Raw genomic sequence first — 18,618 nt, 5'->3', positions numbered from 1 at the left:
CGCCCACCAGCCACGCTTTTATTTCTCCCTTTTTAGGGGTTTTTTTTTCGTGTTTTATAACAATCCCCCCAAAAAGTAAACGCCCCCCCTCCTCCTCAGAAGCCGAACACCCGGGAATTCACCCCAAAACCTCTCTGGCTGGTGAAGGGGTGAGGTAGCCGGGCGGAAAACGTGAAGAAATGACCCAAAAAATGGGTTGGGGGTGTAGGGTAAAGTGGGGGAGGGGCAGTCGCACCAGTACGACCAGTTTGGGGGGGGGTACGTCACCAGTAACACCAGTACGGCTAGTTCCCATGGTTGCTTTAAGGGGAATCGCAGGCCCGCAGGGGGTTTTGGGGTGAAACACGGCGGTTTTGGGGCTCCCGGTGGTTTTGGGGGGAAAAAAGGAGATTTGGGGGTAAATGAGGGGGGTGAGCGAGGGGTTGGGGCTCAACTGACAGCGTTTTGGGGTGAAACGAGGCCGTTTTGGGGCTGAAAACTGCGGTCACGTCATGAGGGGGGGGAAAAAAGGCGGGAAGGCCCAAAAAAGGGGGGTTTGGGGTGAAACGAGGGGATTTGGGGGCCGAAAAGTGGGGTCACCTCATGAGGGGGGTGAAAAAAGGCGGGAAGGCCCAAAAAAGGGGGTTTTGGGGTGAAATGAGGGGATTTGGGGGCCGAAAATTGGGGTCACCTCATGAGGGGGGTGAAAAAAGGCGGGAAGGCCCAAAAAAGGGGGTTTTGGGGTGAAACAAGGGGATTTGGGGGCCGAAAATTGGGGTCACCACATGGGGAGGGACCCAAAAAGGGCGATAGGCCCAAAAAAGGGGAGTTTTGGGGTGAAACGAGGCGATCTGGGGTAAAAAAAAAAAAGTGGGTTCATCTCGGGGGGAGGGGAAGGGGGAGTGACCCCCCAAAAAGCAGGTTTTGGGGTAAAATAAGGTGATTTGGGGCCTGAAAAGGGGATTCGGGGGGGGGGGGGGACAAAAAAAGGGGATTTTGGGGCAAAACAAGGGGATTTGGGGGTTGAAAATTGGGGTCACCCCATGGGGGGGTGGCAAAAAGTGGGGGGATGACCCAAAATAGGGGGTTTTGGGGGGTGAAATGAGGGGATTTGGGGCTGAAAATTGGGGTCACCCCATCGAGGGTGGCAAAAAAGGGGGGGATGACCCAAAATAGGGGGTTTTTGGGGTGAAATGAGGGGATTTTGGGGCTGAAAATTGGGGTCACCCCATCGGGGGTGGCAAAAACGGGGGGGAACGACCCAAAATCGGGTTTTTTTGGGGTAAAATGAGGGGATTTGGGGGCTGAAAATTGGGGTCACCCCATGGGGGGTGGCAAAAAGTGGGGGGGGGGATGTAAAATAAGGGTTTTTTTGGGGTGAAATGAGGGGATTTGGGGGCTGAAAATCGGGGTCACCCCATGGGGGGGTGGCAAAAAGGGGGTGAACGACCCAAAATAGGGTTTTTTTGGGGGTGAAACGAGGGGATTTTGGGAGACGGGCAGCGGTTTTAGGGTACCGGGGGGCGGGGGGAGCCCCCCTCACTCAGCCCCTGGTGGGAGGGGGCAGCCCCCCCCCATGGAGGTTGTTTTGGGGGGGGCTCCCCATTTTGGGGGGGTCGTCCGAGCGCCGCGGAGGGTGGCCACCCACGACGAGGTCCCCTGCAGTATTTGGGGGGGGGTTAAGATATCGGGGACCCCCCCAGCCCCCCCCAAAAAAGGGGGTGTAAGGGGGGCCCCCCCCCCTTTACCTGGGCTCGGGCCGTATCCTGCACCCACTCGTCCACCAGCCGGTGCAGGTCGTCGGTGAAGAGCCCCTTTTTTTGGGGGGCTGGGGGGGGTTTTGGGGGGCCCGGGGGGTTTGGGGGGCCTGTAGAGGAGGAGGGGAGCACCCCAACTGGGGGGAGCCCCCCCAAATCCTCTGTGTACCCCAAAAGCCCCTCGCAGAGCACCCCAAAATCCCTGTACCCCCAAAAAAGCCAGAGCACTGCCAACCCCCCCCCTGCACCCCAAAACCCCCCTCCCCAGAGCACGGAGCACCCCAAAACCTCCCCGTGCACCCCAAATCCCCCCTTGCACCCCAAAACCCCTCCCTGCACCCCAAAAACCCCCTCCCCAGACCATGGAGCACCCCAAAAACCCCTCCTTGCACCCCAAAACATCCCCCTGTACCCCCAAACCCCCTCCCCAGACCATGAAGCACCCCAAAATCTCCCCTGTACCCCAAAATCCCACCCTTGCCCCCCCAAACCCCTCCCTGCACCCAAAAAAACCCCTCCCCAGGCCATGGAGCACCCCTAAAGCCCTCCATGCACCCCAAATCCCCCATTGCCCCCCCAAAACCCCTCCCCGCACCCCAAAAGCCCCTTCCCCAGATCATGGAGCACCCCAAAACCCCTTATGCCCCCCCAATCCCCCCTTGCATCCCAAAAACCCCCTCCTCAGAGCACGGAGCACCCCAAAACCCCTCCATGCACCCCAAAAATCCCTCTTGCACCCCCAAACCCCCTCCCCAGACCATGGAGCACCCCAAAACCCCTCCATGCACCCCCAAATCCCCCCTTGCCCCCCAAAACCTTTCCCTGCACCCCCAAACCTGTCACCGCCGCACCCCTTCCCCGTCCTCTTCCCTTGGCACCCCGAAACCTTCGGGGGGATCCCCCGGGGCAACGATGAAGGGGTCCCCCATAATCTCCCGGGGGGGGTCCCCTAAATTTTTGGGGGTCCCCCCGAGCTTCTTTGAGGGCGCGGAGACGCCCGTGCAGCTCCCGCAGCTCCTCGTCCTGCTGCGCCCGTAACGTCACCACCTCCTGGATATGCCTATGGAAAAGGGGGGTTTGGGGGGGTCGGGGGGGTACCCCAATATTGGGGGGGGCCCCCCAAAACCTCCCCGTGACCCCCCCCAAACTTACTTTTCCCGCAGCCTTCGCAGCTCCACCCGTAAATCTTCATCTTCGGGGTCCGTCTCCCCGTCGCTGCTCATGGGGGACGATGGGGATCCGGGGGGGCGGGGGGGGGCTCCCGGGGGATGGGGGGGTCCCCCCACCCCCCCACTTTCGCTTTCCGAACTGGGCTCCCCCCAATCGCCTTCGGTTTCGGGGGGGTCGGTTGATTCGGGGTTCGTTAGCGGCTGGAGGAGGCGGTGGGGGGGCATATAGGGGCGATAGGAGCTGGGGGGGGGGGGAATTTGGGGGGTCCCTGGGGTAGTTTTGGGGGGTCCCTGAGGTAGTTGGGGGTCCCTGGGGGCAGTTTTGGGGGTCGCTGGGGCAGTTTGGGGGTCCCTGGGGGCAGTTTGGGGCTGCAGGGGGGTAGTTTTGGGGGGCCCTGGGGAAGTTGGGGGGCCCTGGTGGAGTTTTGGGGGGCTCTGGGAGTAATTTGGGGGGGCCCTGGGGGCAGTTTGGGGGGGCCCCGGGGATGTTGGGGGGCCCTGGGGGCAGTTTGGGGGGACCCTGGGACAATTTGTGGGGACCCTGGGGTAGTTTGGGGGTCCCTGGGGGTAATTTGGGGTCCCTGGAGGCAATTCAAGGGGTCTTAGGGGTAGTTTTGGGGTCCCTGGGGGCGATTTGGGGGTCCCTGGGGATGTTGGGGGGTCCTTGGGGGTAGTTTTGGGGGTCCCTGGGTCAGTTTGGGGGGCCCTGGGGGTAATTTGGGGGGTCCCTGGATCAGTTTTGGGGTCCCAGGGGGTAATTTGGGGTCCCAGGTGCCGTTTTGGGGTCCCTGGGGCGGTTTTGGGGGGTCCCAGGGGGTAATTTGGGGTCCCAGGGGCGGTTTGGGGGTCCCAGGGGCGGTTTGGGGTCCCTGGGCAGTTTGGGGGGGTCCTCAGAGCAACTTGGGGGGGTCCCTGCGGGTGCTCCCCCCCCCCCCGGGCCCCCCCAAACACCCACCTGGCAGCGCCCCCCCCGGGGGGGGTCCCCAAGTTCCTCCGCCTCCCCTGCGGGACAGGAGGGGGTAAATGGGGGGGTATAGAGGGGGTACATATGGGGGGGGCACGTATGGGGAGGCACGTATAGGGCATATATACAGGGAGGGATATATAGGGGACATATATGGGCAGAAATATATAGAGCATATATACGGGGAGGGATATATAGGGGACATATATGTGCAGAAATATATAGAGCATATATATGGGGAGGGATATATAGGACACATATATGGGCAGAAATATATAGAGCATATATACGGGGAGGGATGTATAGGGGACATACACATGCAGAAATATATAGAGCATATATATGGAGAGGGATATATAGAGCATATACAGGGGGAGCGATGTATATAGGAAGTATATAAATACCTATAGATGATCAACGATATAGAAAACAAGTATATATGGGGAGTGTGGGGGGGTTATATATGGGGAAGGGTATATACGGGGGCATATTGGGCCTATATATGGGGAGGGGTACATATGGGGGTATATATGGAGCGCATATACATGGGGGGTGTATATGGGGAGAGGCGTAAATGGGGCTATAAATGGGGGGGTTAAAAAAGGGGGTAGAAATAGGGGGGTACATATGGCGAGAAGCATATAGCAGTGTATATAAGAAGGAATATATAGAGAATATATACGTGAGAAACGTATGGGGAGTATATATGAGAAGGAGTGTAAAAGGGGTTATAAATTGGGGGTGACAAAGGGTATAAATTGGGGCTATACATGGGGGTATGTATGGGGAGGGGTACGTATGGGGAGGGATACGTACATGACTATATGCAAGGAAAGGTATAGGTTGGTCTATAGATAGGGGTGTATAGGGGGATATATACGAGGAGAGCAATGTATGGTAGATATACGCGAGGATGTATATGGGGGGTATAAAAGGGGGGTTATAAATGGGGGGGCTGTAAATGGGGGGCTCTAAATTGGGAGGTATACGTGGGGGATCATATATACGGAGTGTGAATATAGGGGATGAGGGGGGGTCACAGTGGGGGGTGGAAACGGGGGGTATAGATCGGGGGGTACACGTGGGGGGAGGGGGGCTAAAAGGGGGTGATAAATGGGGGGGCTAAAAAGGGGGGGGCTCTAAATGGGGACATGAAGGGGGGCTAAAAGTGGGGGGGCTAAAAGTGGGGGGGCTATAAATGGGGGGGCTAAAAGTGGGGGGGTATAAATGGGGGTGATAAATGGGGGGGCTCTAAATGGGGGGGCTAAATGGGGGAGGCTATAAATGGGGACATAAAGGGGGGCTTAAACTGGGGGGGCTATAAATGGGGGGGCTAAAAGTGGGGGGGCTATAAATGGGGGGGCTATAAATGGGGGGGCTAAATGGGGGGGCTAAATGGGGGGGCTATAAATGGGGGGGCTATAAATGGGGGGGCTAAATGGGGGGGCTAAATGGGGGAGGCTATAAATGGGGGGGCTAAAAGGGGGGGCTATAAATGGGGGGGCTAAAAGGGGGGGGCTATAAATGGGGGTGATAAATGGGGGGGCTAAATGGGGGGGCTAAAACTGGGGGGGCTAAAACTGGGGGTGATAAATGGGGGGGCTAAAAGTGGGGGGGCTCTAAATGGGGACATAAAGGGGGGCTAAAACTGGGGGGGCTAAAAGTGGGGGGCTATAAATGGGGGGGCTAAATGGGGGGGCTAAAAGTGGGGGGCTATAAATAGGGGGGCTAAATGGGGGGGCTAAAAGTGGGGGGCTATAAATGGGGGGGCTAAATGGGGGGGCTAAAAGTGGGGGGCTATAAATAGGGGGGCTAAATGGGGGGGCTAAAAGTGGGGGGCTATAAATGGGGGTGATAAATGAGGGGGGCTCTAAATGGGGGGGCTAAAAATGGGGGGGGCTAAAACTGGGGGTGATAAATGGGGGGGCTAAAAGTGGGGGGGCTCTAAGTGGGGGTACAAATGGGGGGTCCCGGTGGGGGCCACCCCCCTTACCTGGCCGGGGGGGCCCCCCCGCGGCGGGCGGGGGCTGCCGGAGGCGCCGGGCCCAGGTTTTGATCTTGCGCCCCCAGGACCTCCTGGGGCCGGGGCTCTTCGGGGGGGGGCGGGGAAGGGGCAGCCCCAGGAGCCCCCCCCCGGCGGTGGGACGGCCCGTGGTCCTCTCCGGTGGGGGGGCCTGCGGAAAGGGGGTGCTGAGGGGGTCGCCGGGCCCCCCCAAAAATGGGGGGGGGGGTGGGAGGTGGGGAAGGTCATTGGTGGTCTTTGAGGGACGTCAAGGTCTTGGGGTTGAGGGACACCGAGGTCTTGGGGTTGGGGATGGTCATCGATGTCCTTGAGGGACACCAAGGTCTTGGGGTTGGGGGACACCAAGGTCTTGGGGTTGGGGACAGTCATCGATGGTCCTTGAGGGACATCAAGGTCTTGGGGGTTGGGGATGGTCATCGATGTCCTTGAGGGACACCAAGGTCTTGGGGTTGGGGACAGTCATCGATGGTCTTTGAGGGACACCAAGGTCTTGGGGGTTGAGGGACACCAAGGTCTTGGGGGTTGGGGATGGTCATCGATGGTCCTTGAGGGACACCAAGGTCTTGGGGATGGGGACAGTCATCGATGGTCCTTGAGGGACACCAAGGTCTTGGGGGTTGGGGATGGTCATCGATGGTCCTTGAGGGACACCGAGGTCTTGGGGTTGGGGGTTTGAGGGACATCGAGGTCTTGGGGTTGGGGACGGCCATCGATGGTCTTTGAGGGACACCAAGGTCTTGGGGGTTGGGGATGGTCATCGATGTCCTTGAGGGACATCAAGGTCTTGGGATTGGGGGTTTGAGGGACATCGAGGTCTTGGGGTTGGGGACGGCCATCGATGGTCTTTGAGGGACACCAAGGTCTTGGGGGTTGGGGATGGTCATCGATGGTCCTTGAGGGACACCGAGGTCTTGGGGTTGGGGACGGTCATCGATGGCCTTTGAGGGACACCAAGGTCTTGGGGTTTGGAGTTTGAGGGACATCAAGGTCTTGGGGTTGGGGATGGTCATCAATGGTCCTTGAGGGACACCAAGGTCTTGGGTTTGGGGGACACCGAGGTCTTGGGGTTGGGGACAGTCGTTGATGGTCCTTGAGGGACACCAAGGTCTTCCATTTGAGGGACATTGAGGTCTTGGGGTTTGGGGTTTGAGGGACACCAAGGTCTTGGGGTTGTGGACGGTCATCAATGGTCCTTGAGGGACATCAAGGTCTTGGGGGTTGAGGGACAGGAAGGTCTTGGGGTTGGGGACGGTCATCGATGGCCTTTGAGGGACATCAAGGTTTTGGGTTTGAGGGACACCAAGGTCTTGGGGTTTGGGGTTTGAGGAAAACCAAGGTCTTGGGGTTGGGGACGGTCATCGATGTCCTTGAGAGACACCAAGGTCTTGGGGTTTGGGGGACACCAAGGTCTTGGGGGTTGGGGTTTGAGGGACACCGAGGTCTTGGGGTTTGGGGTTTGAGGGACACGAAAGTCTTGGGGTTGGGGACGGTCATCGATGGCCTTTGAGGGACACCAAGGTCTTGGGTTTGAGGGACACCAAGGTCTTGGGTTTGGGGTTTGAGGGAAACCAAGGTCTTCGGGTTGGGGACGATGTCCTTGAGGGACACCAAGGTCTTGGGGTTTGAGGAACATCAAGGTCTTGGGGTTGGGGACGGTCATCGATGGTCTTTGAGGGACACCAAAGTCTTAGGGTTTGAGGAACATCAAGGTCTTGGGGTTGGGGATGGTCATCGATGGTCCTTGAAGGACACCAAGGTCTTGGGGTTTGGGGACAATCACCTCTGGTCCCGTGGGTGCATCCTGCTCCCAAGCTCCGGTGACGATCGTCTCCTGCCCTCGGGGGACATCCAGCTCTTGGGGTTCGGGGACAATCACGTCTGGTCGCCCAGGTCCATCCTGCTCCCAAGTGCTGGTGACAGTTGTCCCCGGTCCTTGGGGGACACCAAGGTCTTGGGGTTTGGGGACAATCATCTCTGGTCCCATGGGTTCATCCAGCTCTTGAGGTCTGGTGACAATTGTCCCCAGTCCTTGGGGGACACCTGGGTCTTGGGGTCTGGTGACAATCATCTCCAGTCCTCGGAGGACACCTGGGTCACAGGGTTTGGGGACAGTCACCTCCTCTCCTTGAGGGACACCAAGCTCATGGGGTTTGGGGACAATCATCTCCGGTCCCCCAGGTCCATCCTGCTCCAACGCTCCAGTGACGACCACCCCTGGTCCTCGAGGGCCACCTGGCTCCTGGGGTCCGGTGACGACCACCCCTGGTCCTCGAGGGCCACCTGGCTCCTGGGGTCCGGTGACGACCACCCCTGGTCCTCGAGGGCCACCTGGCTCCTGGGGTCGGGTGACGACCACCCCTGGTCCTCGAGGGCCACCTGGCTCCTGGGGTCCGGTGACGACCACCCCTGGTCCTCGAGGGCCACCAACATCTAGGCCCTCCCCACCATGAGATGTCCCCAAGGCTGGCCGGTTGGGTGGGGGTCCCCCAGGACCTGCAAGGAGGTGACACCCCCAATCCATGGAGGTTGTGGGGGGGGATGGGGACACTGGTGTCCCCCCCCACCCCACCCATGTCCCATGTCCCCTCTAGGGTGACCCACCGGTGGCTTCCCGGTTCCTGATGGTCTGGTTGATGCAAAACCTCCAACGCCCGACAGGTGACGACTGGGGGGCGACTTCTCCTGGGGGTGGGGGTGGTCAGGGTGGGCGTGGTCAGGGTGGGGGTGGGGGTGGGGACCCCCCACCCATTTCCCATCCCCCGCTACTCACCACCACCCGCCTGCTCAGAAGGTCCCGCCTGTGAGGAGACACGTTTTGGGGGAGGGGGGCGTCAACTGCGGGGGGGGGGGGTTGGGGACATCTGGGGACGTGGGTGGGGGAGGGGTGCACCCACGGGGGGGTCTGGGGTGGGGGGGTTGGGCACCTGGAGGTCCAGGGTGGGGCCACCGAGGAGCCCCCGCGCCCGCGCCACGATGGCCTTCAGCTCCTCCACGAACTTCTCCCGTTCGTTCTCCAGCACGAAGTTGTCCTCAACCTTCCAGGTGGGGTTGGGGACCAATTTTTTTTGGGGTGGGGTGGGGGGGGGAGAGGACATCCCGTGAATTGGGGGAGGGGTTTTAGGGTGGGGGTGGGGGGGGGGTGGGGTTTGGGGGTTCACCATGTAACGAGCGATGTCCTCGGGGGCGTCCCCGTCGGCGTCGAACTTGAAGGTCACCATCTTGCTGTCGTGGGTCTCCAGTTGACATTCCACCGTGTTGTCCCCAGGAGAAGACACCTAGGGGGTGGGGGACACGAGTTATGGGGTGTCCCCATGTCCCCCCACCCCCCCCACCCCAAAAAAGTCCCCCCTCCCCCACGCCGACCTGGAGGACGGTGAGTTGGAAGCGAGGAACCTTCTCCGGGCGCGGGCAGGAGGCTCGGCGTTGCCGGCCGCGGTCGGGTTTGGCGCCGGGAGGTTCGGGGACGGTGGTGGCCTCGGGGACGCGGAGGAAGGCCACCGGGTCTGGGGGGTGGGGGGCGGCGGACGGCGGGGGGTCGGGGTGCGGGGGTGGGTCTTCGGGTGAGGGACCTGCTGGTAGGGTGGGGAGCGGTGGTGGTGGTATCCCGGGAGCTGGTGACATCCCGGACAGTGGTGGTGGCATCCCTGGGGCTGGTGGCATCCCAGATGGTGGTGGCATCCCGGGAGCTGGTGACATCCTGGACGGTGGTGGTGGCATCCCAGATGGTGGTGGCATCCCAGATGGTGGTGGTGGCATCCCTGGGGTTGGTGACATCCCCATGGTTGGTGGCATCCCCATGGTTGGTGGCATCCCTGGGGCTGGTGGCATCCCAGATGGTGGTGGCATCCCTGGGGTCGGTGACATCCCCATGGTTGGTGGCATCCCTTGGGCTGGTGGCATCCCAGATGGTGGTGGCATCCCAGATGGTGGCGGTGGCATCCCGGGAGCTGGTGACATCCCGGACGGTGGTGGTGGCATCCCTTGGGCTGGTGGCATCCCTGGGGCTGGTGGCATCCCAGATGGTGGTGGCATCCCTGGGGTTGGTGACATCCCCATGGTTGGTGGCATCCCTTGGGCTGGTGGCATCCCAGATGGTGGTGGTGGCATCCCAGGTGGTGGTGGTGGCATCCCAGATGGTGGTGGCATCCCTGGGGTTGGTGACATCCCCATGGTTGGTGGCATCCCTTCGGCTGGTGGCATCTCAGATGGTGGTGGTGGCATCCCTGGGACCGGTGACATCCCCACGGTTGGTGGCATCCCTTGGGCTGGTGGCATCCCAGATGGTGGTGGTGGCATCCCAGATGGAGGTGGCATCCCCACGGTTGGTGACATCCCTGGAGCTGGTGGCAACCCAGATAGTGGTGGCAACCCCACGGGTGGTGGCATCCCGGATGGAGGTGGCATCCCAATGGTTGGTGGCATCTCTGGAGCTGGTGGCATCCCTGTGGTTGGGACCATCGGCGTGGCTGGTGGCATTCCTGGAGCTGGTGGCATCCCAGCTGGTGGTGGCATTCCTGGAGCTGGTGGCATCCCAGTTGGTGGTGGCATTCCTGGAGCTGGTGGCATCCCTTGGGCTGGTGGCATCCCCAGAGCCAGTGGCATTCCTGGTGCTGGTGGCATCCCAGTTGGTGGTGGCATCCCAGGAGCTGGTGGTGGCATTCCTGGAGCTGGTGGCATCCCAGCTGGTGGTGGCATCCCTGGAGCTGGTGGCATCCCGGTTGGTGGTGGCATCCCAGGAGCTGGTGGCATCCCTGGAGCTGGTGGTGGCATCCCTGGAGCTGGTGGCATCCCAGCTGGTGGTGGCATCCCTGGAGCTGGTGGTGGCATCCCTGGTGCTGGTGGCATCCCGGTTGGTGGTGGCATCCCCAGAGCTGGTGGCACCCCTGGACCTGGTGGCATCCCGGTTGGTGGTGGCACCCCTGGACCTGGTGGCACCCCTGGACCTGGTGGCATCCCAGCTGGTGGTGGCACCCCTGGACCTGGTGGCACCCCTGGAGCTGGTGGCACCCCTGGAGCCGGCTGCCCACCAGGCACCACGGGTGCCATCACCGGCCCCGGCGCCCCAGGAGCCACCTGCAGCCGTGCCACCACCACCGGTGACACCTGCGTCACGCCGACCCCCGGCTCCCCGTCCACGCCGGGTGGCTCCGGCACCGCCGTGGTGGCACCTCCGGTGACATCCGTTGACGTCCCCTCCACCCCGGAGGTGACCTGTGGGTCAAACGGCTGCGGTGGGAGGTTGTCCCACGGTCCCCAACCCACCCCGGCGTGACGGGGACTCACCTGCAAGGGGACAGGTTGGCCACAAGTTGGGGACACCCCATCTTGGAGGGCTCCTGGTGACCCTCGTTGGTAGCACCCAAGGAGCTGGGGCGCAGGTTCGGGTGCCCCGGTGACACCGCGGGTGCCATCTGAGGTGGAACCGCTCTCCAAGAACCCATCGGCTGCTGAGGAACAACTCAAGGGGGAGCAATTTTGGGGGGCCACCAACCCTTGGGGTGGAAATTGGGGGGTCTCACCGGCGGTGGGAGGTTGTTGCCGGAGCAGCTGCTGCCGAACGTGTTGGTCCACCTCGGTGTCCTCGTTTTCGGGGAGCACCCGCCCTTCCGTTTGCTTCTTCTCCCTCATCTTCCTCACCGAGGTCAACCGATCCCGGATGGATTTGGCCACGGCTTTGGAATCGCTCTCGTGGAAAAAGCCGGATTTCACCTGGGTGGGGGTGGGGGTGGGGAGGTGGAAATGGGGTGTCCGTAGGGAGAAGGTCCTGGTCAACTTGGAGAACCGTTGGCTTTGGAAGGACTCAATTTGAAGGACCAATCGTGGGGTTCAGGGGTGGCTTTGGAAGATCGTTGGGTGTTGGAAGGGGCTCAAGATGGATTTGAGGGACCAAGCGTAGGGTCCATGGGTGAATTTGGAGGTTCATTGGCTTTGGGGGGTTCACCGATGAGTTTGAGGGACCAACCTTGGGGTTCAGGGTGAATTTTGGGGGTCTCATGGACTTTGGAAGAGGTTCGAGATGAGTTTGAGGGACCAACCTTGGGGTTCAGGGTGAATTTTGGGGTCTCATGGACTTTGGAAGAGGTTTGAGGGACCAACCTTGGGGTTCATGGTGAATTTGGGGGTCTCATGGACTTTGGAAGAGGTTCAAGATGAGTTTGAGGGACCAACCTTGGGGTTCATGGTGAATTTGGGGGTCTCATGGACTTTGGAAGAGGTTTGAGGGACCAACCTTGGGGTTCATGGTGAATTTGGGGGTCTCATGGACTTTGGAAGAGGTTCAAGATGAGTTTGAGGGACCAACCTTGGGGTTCAGGGTGAATTTTGGGGGTCTCATGGACTTTGGAAGAGGTTCAAGATGAGTTTGAGGGACCAACCTTGGGGTTCAGGGTGAATTTGGGGGTCTCATGGACTTTGGAAGAGGTTTGAGGGACCAACCATAGGGTCCATGGGTGAATTTGGAGGTTCATTGGCTTTGGGGGGTTCACCGATGAGTTTGAGGGACCAACCTTGGGGTTCATGGTGAATTTGGGGGTCTCACGGACTTTGGAAGAGGTTTGAGGGACCAACCTTGGGGTTCATGGTGAATTTTGGGGGTCTCATGGACTTTGGAAGAGGTTTGAGGGACCAACCTTGGGGTTCATGGTGAATTTGGAGGTTCAGTGACTTCTGGAGGGGTCAAGACAACATGGAGGGGCCAACCCCAGAGGGGTTTTTGGGGTCCCACCAAGGGGTTTTGGGGTCCCCCTGTGGGTTTTTGGGGTCCCCCCGTGGGTTTTTGGCATCTCCCCATGGATTTTTGGTGTCCCCCCGGGTTTTTGGGGTCCCCACATGGGTTTTTGGCATCCTCCTGTGGTTTTTTGGGGTCCCACCAAGGGTTTTTGGTGTCCCTGTGGGTTTTTGGTGTCCCTGTGGGTTTTTGGGGTCCCCCCGTGGGTTTTTGGGGTCCCCACGTGGGTTTTTGGCATCCTCCTGTGGTTTTTTGGGGTCCCACCAAGGGTTTTTGGTGTCCCCCCATGGGTTTTTGGTGTCCCTGTGGGTTTTTGGGGTCCCCCCATGGGTTTTTGGTGTCCCTGTGGGTTTTTGGGGTCCCCACGTGGGTTTTTGGTGTCCCTGTGGGTTTTTGGGGTCCCCCTGTGGGTTTTTGGGGTCCCCCCGTGGGTTTTTGGCATCTCCCCATGGATTTTTGGTGTCCCCATGGATTTTTGGTGTCCCCCCATGGGTTTTTGGCGTCCCCGAGGGTTTCTGGCCTCCCCCCTGTGGGTTTTTGGACTCCCTGTGGGTTTCGGGGTCCCCCCCGGGAGTTTTCAACCCCCCCCCCCCCCACCCCTCACCATCTCAGAGGCCACCTCCTCGGGGACGTCCACCTCCAGGTCGAAGCTGAACTCGATGGCTTCATCGTCCTTGTGCTTCCCCTTCAGCTTTTTGGGGTCCTCCACCCACAGCCGAAGCCCCAGGGAGGTCCCCGACCCCCCGGCCTCCTCCGCCAGCTCCACCCGTAACCCCGTGTCCTCGGCGAAGAAGACGTGGTCCAGCAGATCCCGGATGGAAAGCCTGGCGGAAAAGGGCGCGGTCAAAGGGGCGCGGTCAAAGGGCGCGGTCAACAACCGCGTCATCACCTAAAGGGTGTCCTCTCCGCCACCTCTCCGCCTTCTTCTGCCGGATGCAACCCTCGATGATCTCCTTCACCTCCGGGTCCGTCACCTTCTCAAAGCTCGCCGGTTTGATGCCCTACGAGAAGAAGAAACCCCGCGGTGATGCCACCACCGTCACCGGTGACGGGTGGGGGGTGGGATGGGACACGCGGTGATGCCACCACCGTCACCGGGTGGGGGGGATGGGACACGTCGGCGAGGTGGAACCCACGCTGGTGACTTTGCGGTAAATTTGGGCGGCGTTTTGGCACTCGGAGTAGGGATACTCGGAGGTCCCCATCTCCAAGAGGCACATCCCGAAGGCGTAGACGTCCACCGATTCGTCGTAACGTTCCTCGTACATCTCCGGCGCCATAAATTCCGGCGTCCCTACGGAAAAAAAAAACGGGTGAAGAACCCACGCAACTTTCACCTCGCTTTTGCGCCGTCGCTTTCTTACCGATGACGCTTTTGGCGAACGAGGTCCTCATCAGGGTGGCCAAGCCCAAATCGCCGATTTTGACGGAACCCGTCGGCCCGGTGATGAAGATGTTGTCGCATTTCAGGTCCCGGTGAATAATGGGTGGCGTCCGGGTGTGAAGAAAGTGAAGCCCCTTCAAGATTTGCCGACACCAACTCCTTAACACCTTGGGTTTCATCACCTTGAACCTCTTGAGATACCTACAAGATGGAAATCAACCTTCGGCTCTTCCGTTTACACCCGTGGGTGACCAAAACCACCCAACGCTCACGTCTTAAGGGTGCCGGAGGTCATCAGTTCGGTGACGAGGACGATGCATTTCTTGCCCTTGACCGTCGACTCCCACGAATCGTAGAAGCGGACGATGTTGGGGTGCTGCAAGCCCTTCAACATCTCCGCTTCTTCTTTGAACCGTTGCTCTTCCACCTTGGTCAACTTCCGATCCTGGGGAGGAGTCGGGGAGGGGGACAACGTTGGCTTCCTGATGAATTTTGGGGTGTCCTTGACTTCGGGAGAAGTTCAAGCTGAATTTGAGGGTCAACCATAGGTTTCATAGACAAATTTTGGGGTGTCCTTGACTTTGAAAGACCTTCAAGCTGAATTTGGGGGGTCAACCATCGGGTTCATGACGAATTTTGGGGTGTCCTTGACTTCAGGAGACCTTCAAGATGAACTTGAGGGTCAACCACAGGTTTCATGGATGAATTTTGGGGTGTCCTTGACTTCGGGAGAAGTCTAAGCTGAATTTGGGGGGGTCAACCATCAAGTTCCTGATGAATTTTGGGGTGTCCTTGACCTCGGGAGAAGTCTAAGCTGAATTTGGGGGGTCAACCATCAAGTTCCTGATGAATTTTGGGGTGTCCTTGACTTTGGGAGAAGTTCAAGCTGAATTTGAGGGTCAACCATAGGTTTCATAGACAAATTTTGGGGTGTCCTTGACTTTGAAAGACCTTTAAGCTAAATTTGGGGGGTCAACCATCAAGTTCCTGATGAATTTTGGGGTGTTGTTGACTTCAGAAGACCTTCAAGATGAACTTGAGGGTCAACCACAGGTTTCATGGATGAATTTTGGGGTGTCCTTGACTTTGGGAGAAGTCCAAGCTGAATTTGAGGGTCAACCATAGGTTTCATGGATGAATTTTGGGGTGTCACTGACTTTGAAAGACCTTCAAGCTGAATTTGGGGGGTCAACCATCGGGTTCATGACGAATTTTGGGGTGTCCTTGACTTCAGGAGACTTTCAAGATGAACTTGAGGGTCAACCACAGGTTTCATGGATGAATTTTGGGGTGTCCTTGACTTCGGGAGAAGTCTAAGCTGAATTTGAGGGGTCAACCATCAAGTTCCTGATGAATTTTGGGGTCTCCTTGACTTCGGGAGAAGTCTAAGCTGAATTTGGGGGGTCAACCATCAAGTTCCTGATGAATTTTGGGGTGTCCTTGACTTTGGGAGAAGTTCAAGCTGAATTTGGGGGTCAACCATTGGGTTCCTGATGAATTTTGGGGTGTCCTTGACTTTGAAAGACCTTCAAGCTGAGTTTGGGGGGTCAACCCTTGGGTTCCTGACGAATTTTGGGGTGTCCTTGACTTTGAAAGACCTTCAAGCTGAATTTGGGGGTCAACCATTGGGTTCATGACAAATTTTGGGGTGTCCTTGACTTCAGAAGACCTTCAAGATGAACTTGAGGGTCAACCACAGGTTTCATGGATGAATTTTGGGGTGTCCTTGACTTCGAAAGACCTTCAAGCTAAATTTAGGGGGGGGGTCAACCATCAGGTTCCTGACAAATTTTGGGGTGTCCTCAACTTCAGAAGACCTCCACGCCAAATTTGGGGGGGTGTTCCACCATCAACCTCACCCTGAACTTCGCCCTCCACCTCCCACCCAAATCTCCGTGCCCAACCCTCGGCTCCGCGACCCATTTCGGGGTGTCAAACCCCCCACCCCCCACCCCCCCAAGAATTTTGGGGTGTCCCCACTTTTTTTGGGGGGGGGGGGACCTCACCTGCAGCTCGCACCAGGCCACCTCCACCCAGGTGTCGGTGTCGAAGCCCTTGAAGACCGTCTTGAAGGCCCCGCGCCCCAGCTCCACCTCGAACTTCAGGAACCTTCCTCCCGGCGAGGTGGCCACCGCCCTCACCCCCTCCTCCTCCTCCTCCCCCCCCCCCCCCGCCGCCGCGTTTGGGGACCCCCGCGGCTTCGGGGATCCCCCCAAACTCCCTTTCCCCTCCCCCGCTTGGGGAACCTTCGGCTTCCGCCGGGAATTCCACGCTTTTCCGGAAGAAACGGTGAGGAGGGGACCCCGAAGGGGCGGCCATGATGGGTCACCCCCCCCCCCCACACCCCGCTCTTGAGGATTTGGGGGGGGGCCCCCCCAAAATTAAGAGGGTCCCCCCCCTAAAATTGATTCCCGCCCAAATGAAGGGGGCCCCTCCCAAATGAAGGGGGCCCCCCCAAAATTGAGGGGCCCCCCCAAAATTAAGGGATTCCCCCCAAAATTAAGAGGGGTCCCCCCAAATTAAGAGGTTCCCCCCCAAATTAAGAGGGGTCCCCCAAAATTAACAGCCCCCCCAAAATTAAGAGGGGCCCCCCCAAATTAAGAGGTTCCCCCCCAAATTAAGAGGGGGCCCCCCAAAGTTAAGAGAGGACCCCCCCAAAACTGAGGCCCCCCCAAAATTAAGAGGGGCCCGCAAAATTAAGAGGGGGCCCCCCAAAATTGAGCAGCCCCCCAAATTAAGAGGTTCCCCCCCAAATTAAAAGGGCCCCCCCAAAATTAAGAGGTTCCCCCAAAATTAAGAGGGGCCCCCCCAAATTAAGAGGGGACCCCCACCATTAAGAGCCCCCCCAAAATTAAGAGGGTCCCCCAAAACTAAAAGCCCCCCCCAAAATTAAGAGAAGCCCCCCCAAACTAAGGACCCCCCCCAAATTAAGGAGCCCCCCCCCAAATTAAGGGGACCCCACAAATTAAGAGCCCCGCCCCCAATTAAGGGCCCCCCCCAAATTCAAGAGGACCCCCCCAAAATTGAGGGCCCCCCCAAATTAAGGGCCCCCCCCAAAACGACGAGGTCCCCCCGGGTTGGGCTGGGTTGAGAAGGGTGGGGGAAGGGGTGGGGGAGGGGTTTTGGGGTGCCCCCCCCCCCCTTCTTAATTTTGGGGTCCCGGGTGGTGGCGGCGTCACCCCCCCCCCCCCACGGGGGGACCTGCTGGGGAGGGAAAGAGGCTTCGTTAAGGGGGGGGTAATTAGGGGAGGGGCTAATTAAGAGGGGGAGGGGCTAATTAAGAGGGGGAGGGGTTCATTTAAGGGGGGGAGGGGTTAATTAGGGGGTCCCCAAAATCGGGGGGGGGGGGAACACCCCCTTCCCCCCCCCCGAGGAAGGGTGGCCAGGGCAGGCGGCCTTCCCCCCCCTCCCCCCCCAGCCCCTATAGATCCTATAGGTGCCCCAGGCCCCGCCCGCCCGCTATGGGGTCTATAGGTACCCTGTGGGGGTAGCCCACCCCCGCCGCGTGCTCCCCGCCCCCCCAGACCCGTCCTGTAGCCCACCCCCTATAGCCCCTATAGATCCTATAGATGCGGCGCATGCCCAGTAGCCTTCCCCTATAGCCCTGTACCCCACCCCCTATAGCCCCTGTGTACCCCTATAGCCCCCGTGTACCCCCTATAGACTCTCTGCTCCCCCACAGCCCCTATAGCCCCTCTGTACCCCTATAGCCCCTATAGATGCCGTGCACCCTGCACCCCCTATAGCCCCCCTGTGCCCCACATCCCCTATAGCCTGCGTTCACCCCAACATCCCTTATAGCCCCTATATACCCCCACACCCCCTATAGCCCCTGTATGTCCCCAAACCCCCTATAGCTTGTGTACCCCCATATCCCCTATAGACACCACGTGCCCCACAGCCCCTATAGCCCCCATATATCCCCATACCACCCATAGCCCCTTGTGCCCCCATATCCTCTATAGCTCCCAGGTGCCCCTATAGCCCCTGTATGTCCCCCACAGCCCCTATAGCCTCTGTATGCTCCAACACCTCCTATAGCTCCTATGTGCCCCACACCCCCTATAGCCCCCATATCCCCTATACCCCTCGTGCACCCCTATAGCCCCCATATGCCCCTGTATCCTCTATAGCCCCTGTGTGCTCCTATAGCGCCCATATAGCCCCCATATACCCCCTCACCCCCGTACGCCCGCACACCCCCTATAGCCCCCATATGCCCCTATAGCCCCTATAGCCCCCGCGTGCCCCCATATCCCCTATACCCCCCCTGTACCCCTATAGCCCCCATATACCCCCACACCCCCTATAGCCCCCGTACCCTCCCACGCCCCCTATAACCCCCATACGCCCCCACACCCCCTATAGCCCCTGTACGTCCCCGCACCCCCTATAGCCCCCACGCGCCCCTATAGCTCCCGCGCGCGCGCGCCCCACCCCCCCCAGCCCCTGTACACCCCCCCACCCCCTACAGCCCCCATAGGCCCCCCGCCCCCCACCCCCCCCTATAGCCCCCATAGGCCCCGCTCCCCTCCCGCCCTCCCCCCGCCCCTCCCGCTCACCTGCGTCACGTGGCCGCCGCCGCGCGGGGGCTGCCGGGAGCTGTAGTCCCTTC

At 59.7% G+C, this 18,618-nt stretch overlaps 1 protein-coding gene across 1 annotated transcript; it reads right to left on the bottom strand.

The window, feature by feature from the left end:
• Nucleotides 1-252: 252 nt before the first annotated feature.
• On the bottom strand, nucleotides 253-18,219 carry LOC142074291 (uncharacterized). The gene is made up of 21 exons (XM_075134865.1): nucleotides 18,186-18,219; nucleotides 16,010-16,275; nucleotides 14,276-14,448; nucleotides 13,984-14,204; nucleotides 13,756-13,913; nucleotides 13,532-13,620; nucleotides 13,224-13,443; nucleotides 11,412-11,601; nucleotides 11,176-11,303; nucleotides 9,256-11,103; nucleotides 9,051-9,167; nucleotides 8,817-8,927; nucleotides 8,663-8,690; nucleotides 8,494-8,574; nucleotides 7,673-8,385; nucleotides 5,863-6,043; nucleotides 3,861-3,907; nucleotides 2,889-3,106; nucleotides 2,573-2,796; nucleotides 1,728-1,846; nucleotides 253-1,638 (listed from the first exon to the last, which is right to left on the bottom strand). The coding sequence occupies exons 1-21, from the start codon at nucleotides 18,217-18,219 to the stop codon at nucleotides 1,519-1,521; spliced, it is 5,286 nt and encodes a 1,761-aa protein (XP_074990966.1). The 3' UTR covers nucleotides 253-1,518.
• Nucleotides 18,220-18,618: the final 399 nt, after the last annotated feature.

This window comes from Calonectris borealis, chromosome 34 (genome assembly GCF_964195595.1).
Source record: "Calonectris borealis chromosome 34, bCalBor7.hap1.2, whole genome shotgun sequence".
Taxonomy (NCBI): Eukaryota; Metazoa; Chordata; class Aves; order Procellariiformes; family Procellariidae; genus Calonectris; species Calonectris borealis.
The sequence above is the reverse complement of the archived record's forward strand: the minus strand, read 5'-3'. Positions and strand labels throughout refer to the sequence as shown.

Bases quoted from the DNA above. Each gene is read 5' to 3' on its own strand.
- LOC142074291 (XM_075134865.1), bottom strand. From the start codon at position 18,219: ATGGGGGCTATAGGGGGTGTGCGGGCGTACGGGG. The intron at 14,205-14,275 runs GTGAGCGTTGGG...TCCATCTTGTAG, and splicing joins ACCTCCGGCACCCTTAAGAC to GTATCTCAAGAGGTTCAAGG. The intron at 1,847-2,572 runs GTTTGGGGGTGC...CCTCCTCTACAG, and splicing joins AAGGGGTGCGGCGGTGACAG to GCCCCCCAAACCCCCCGGGC.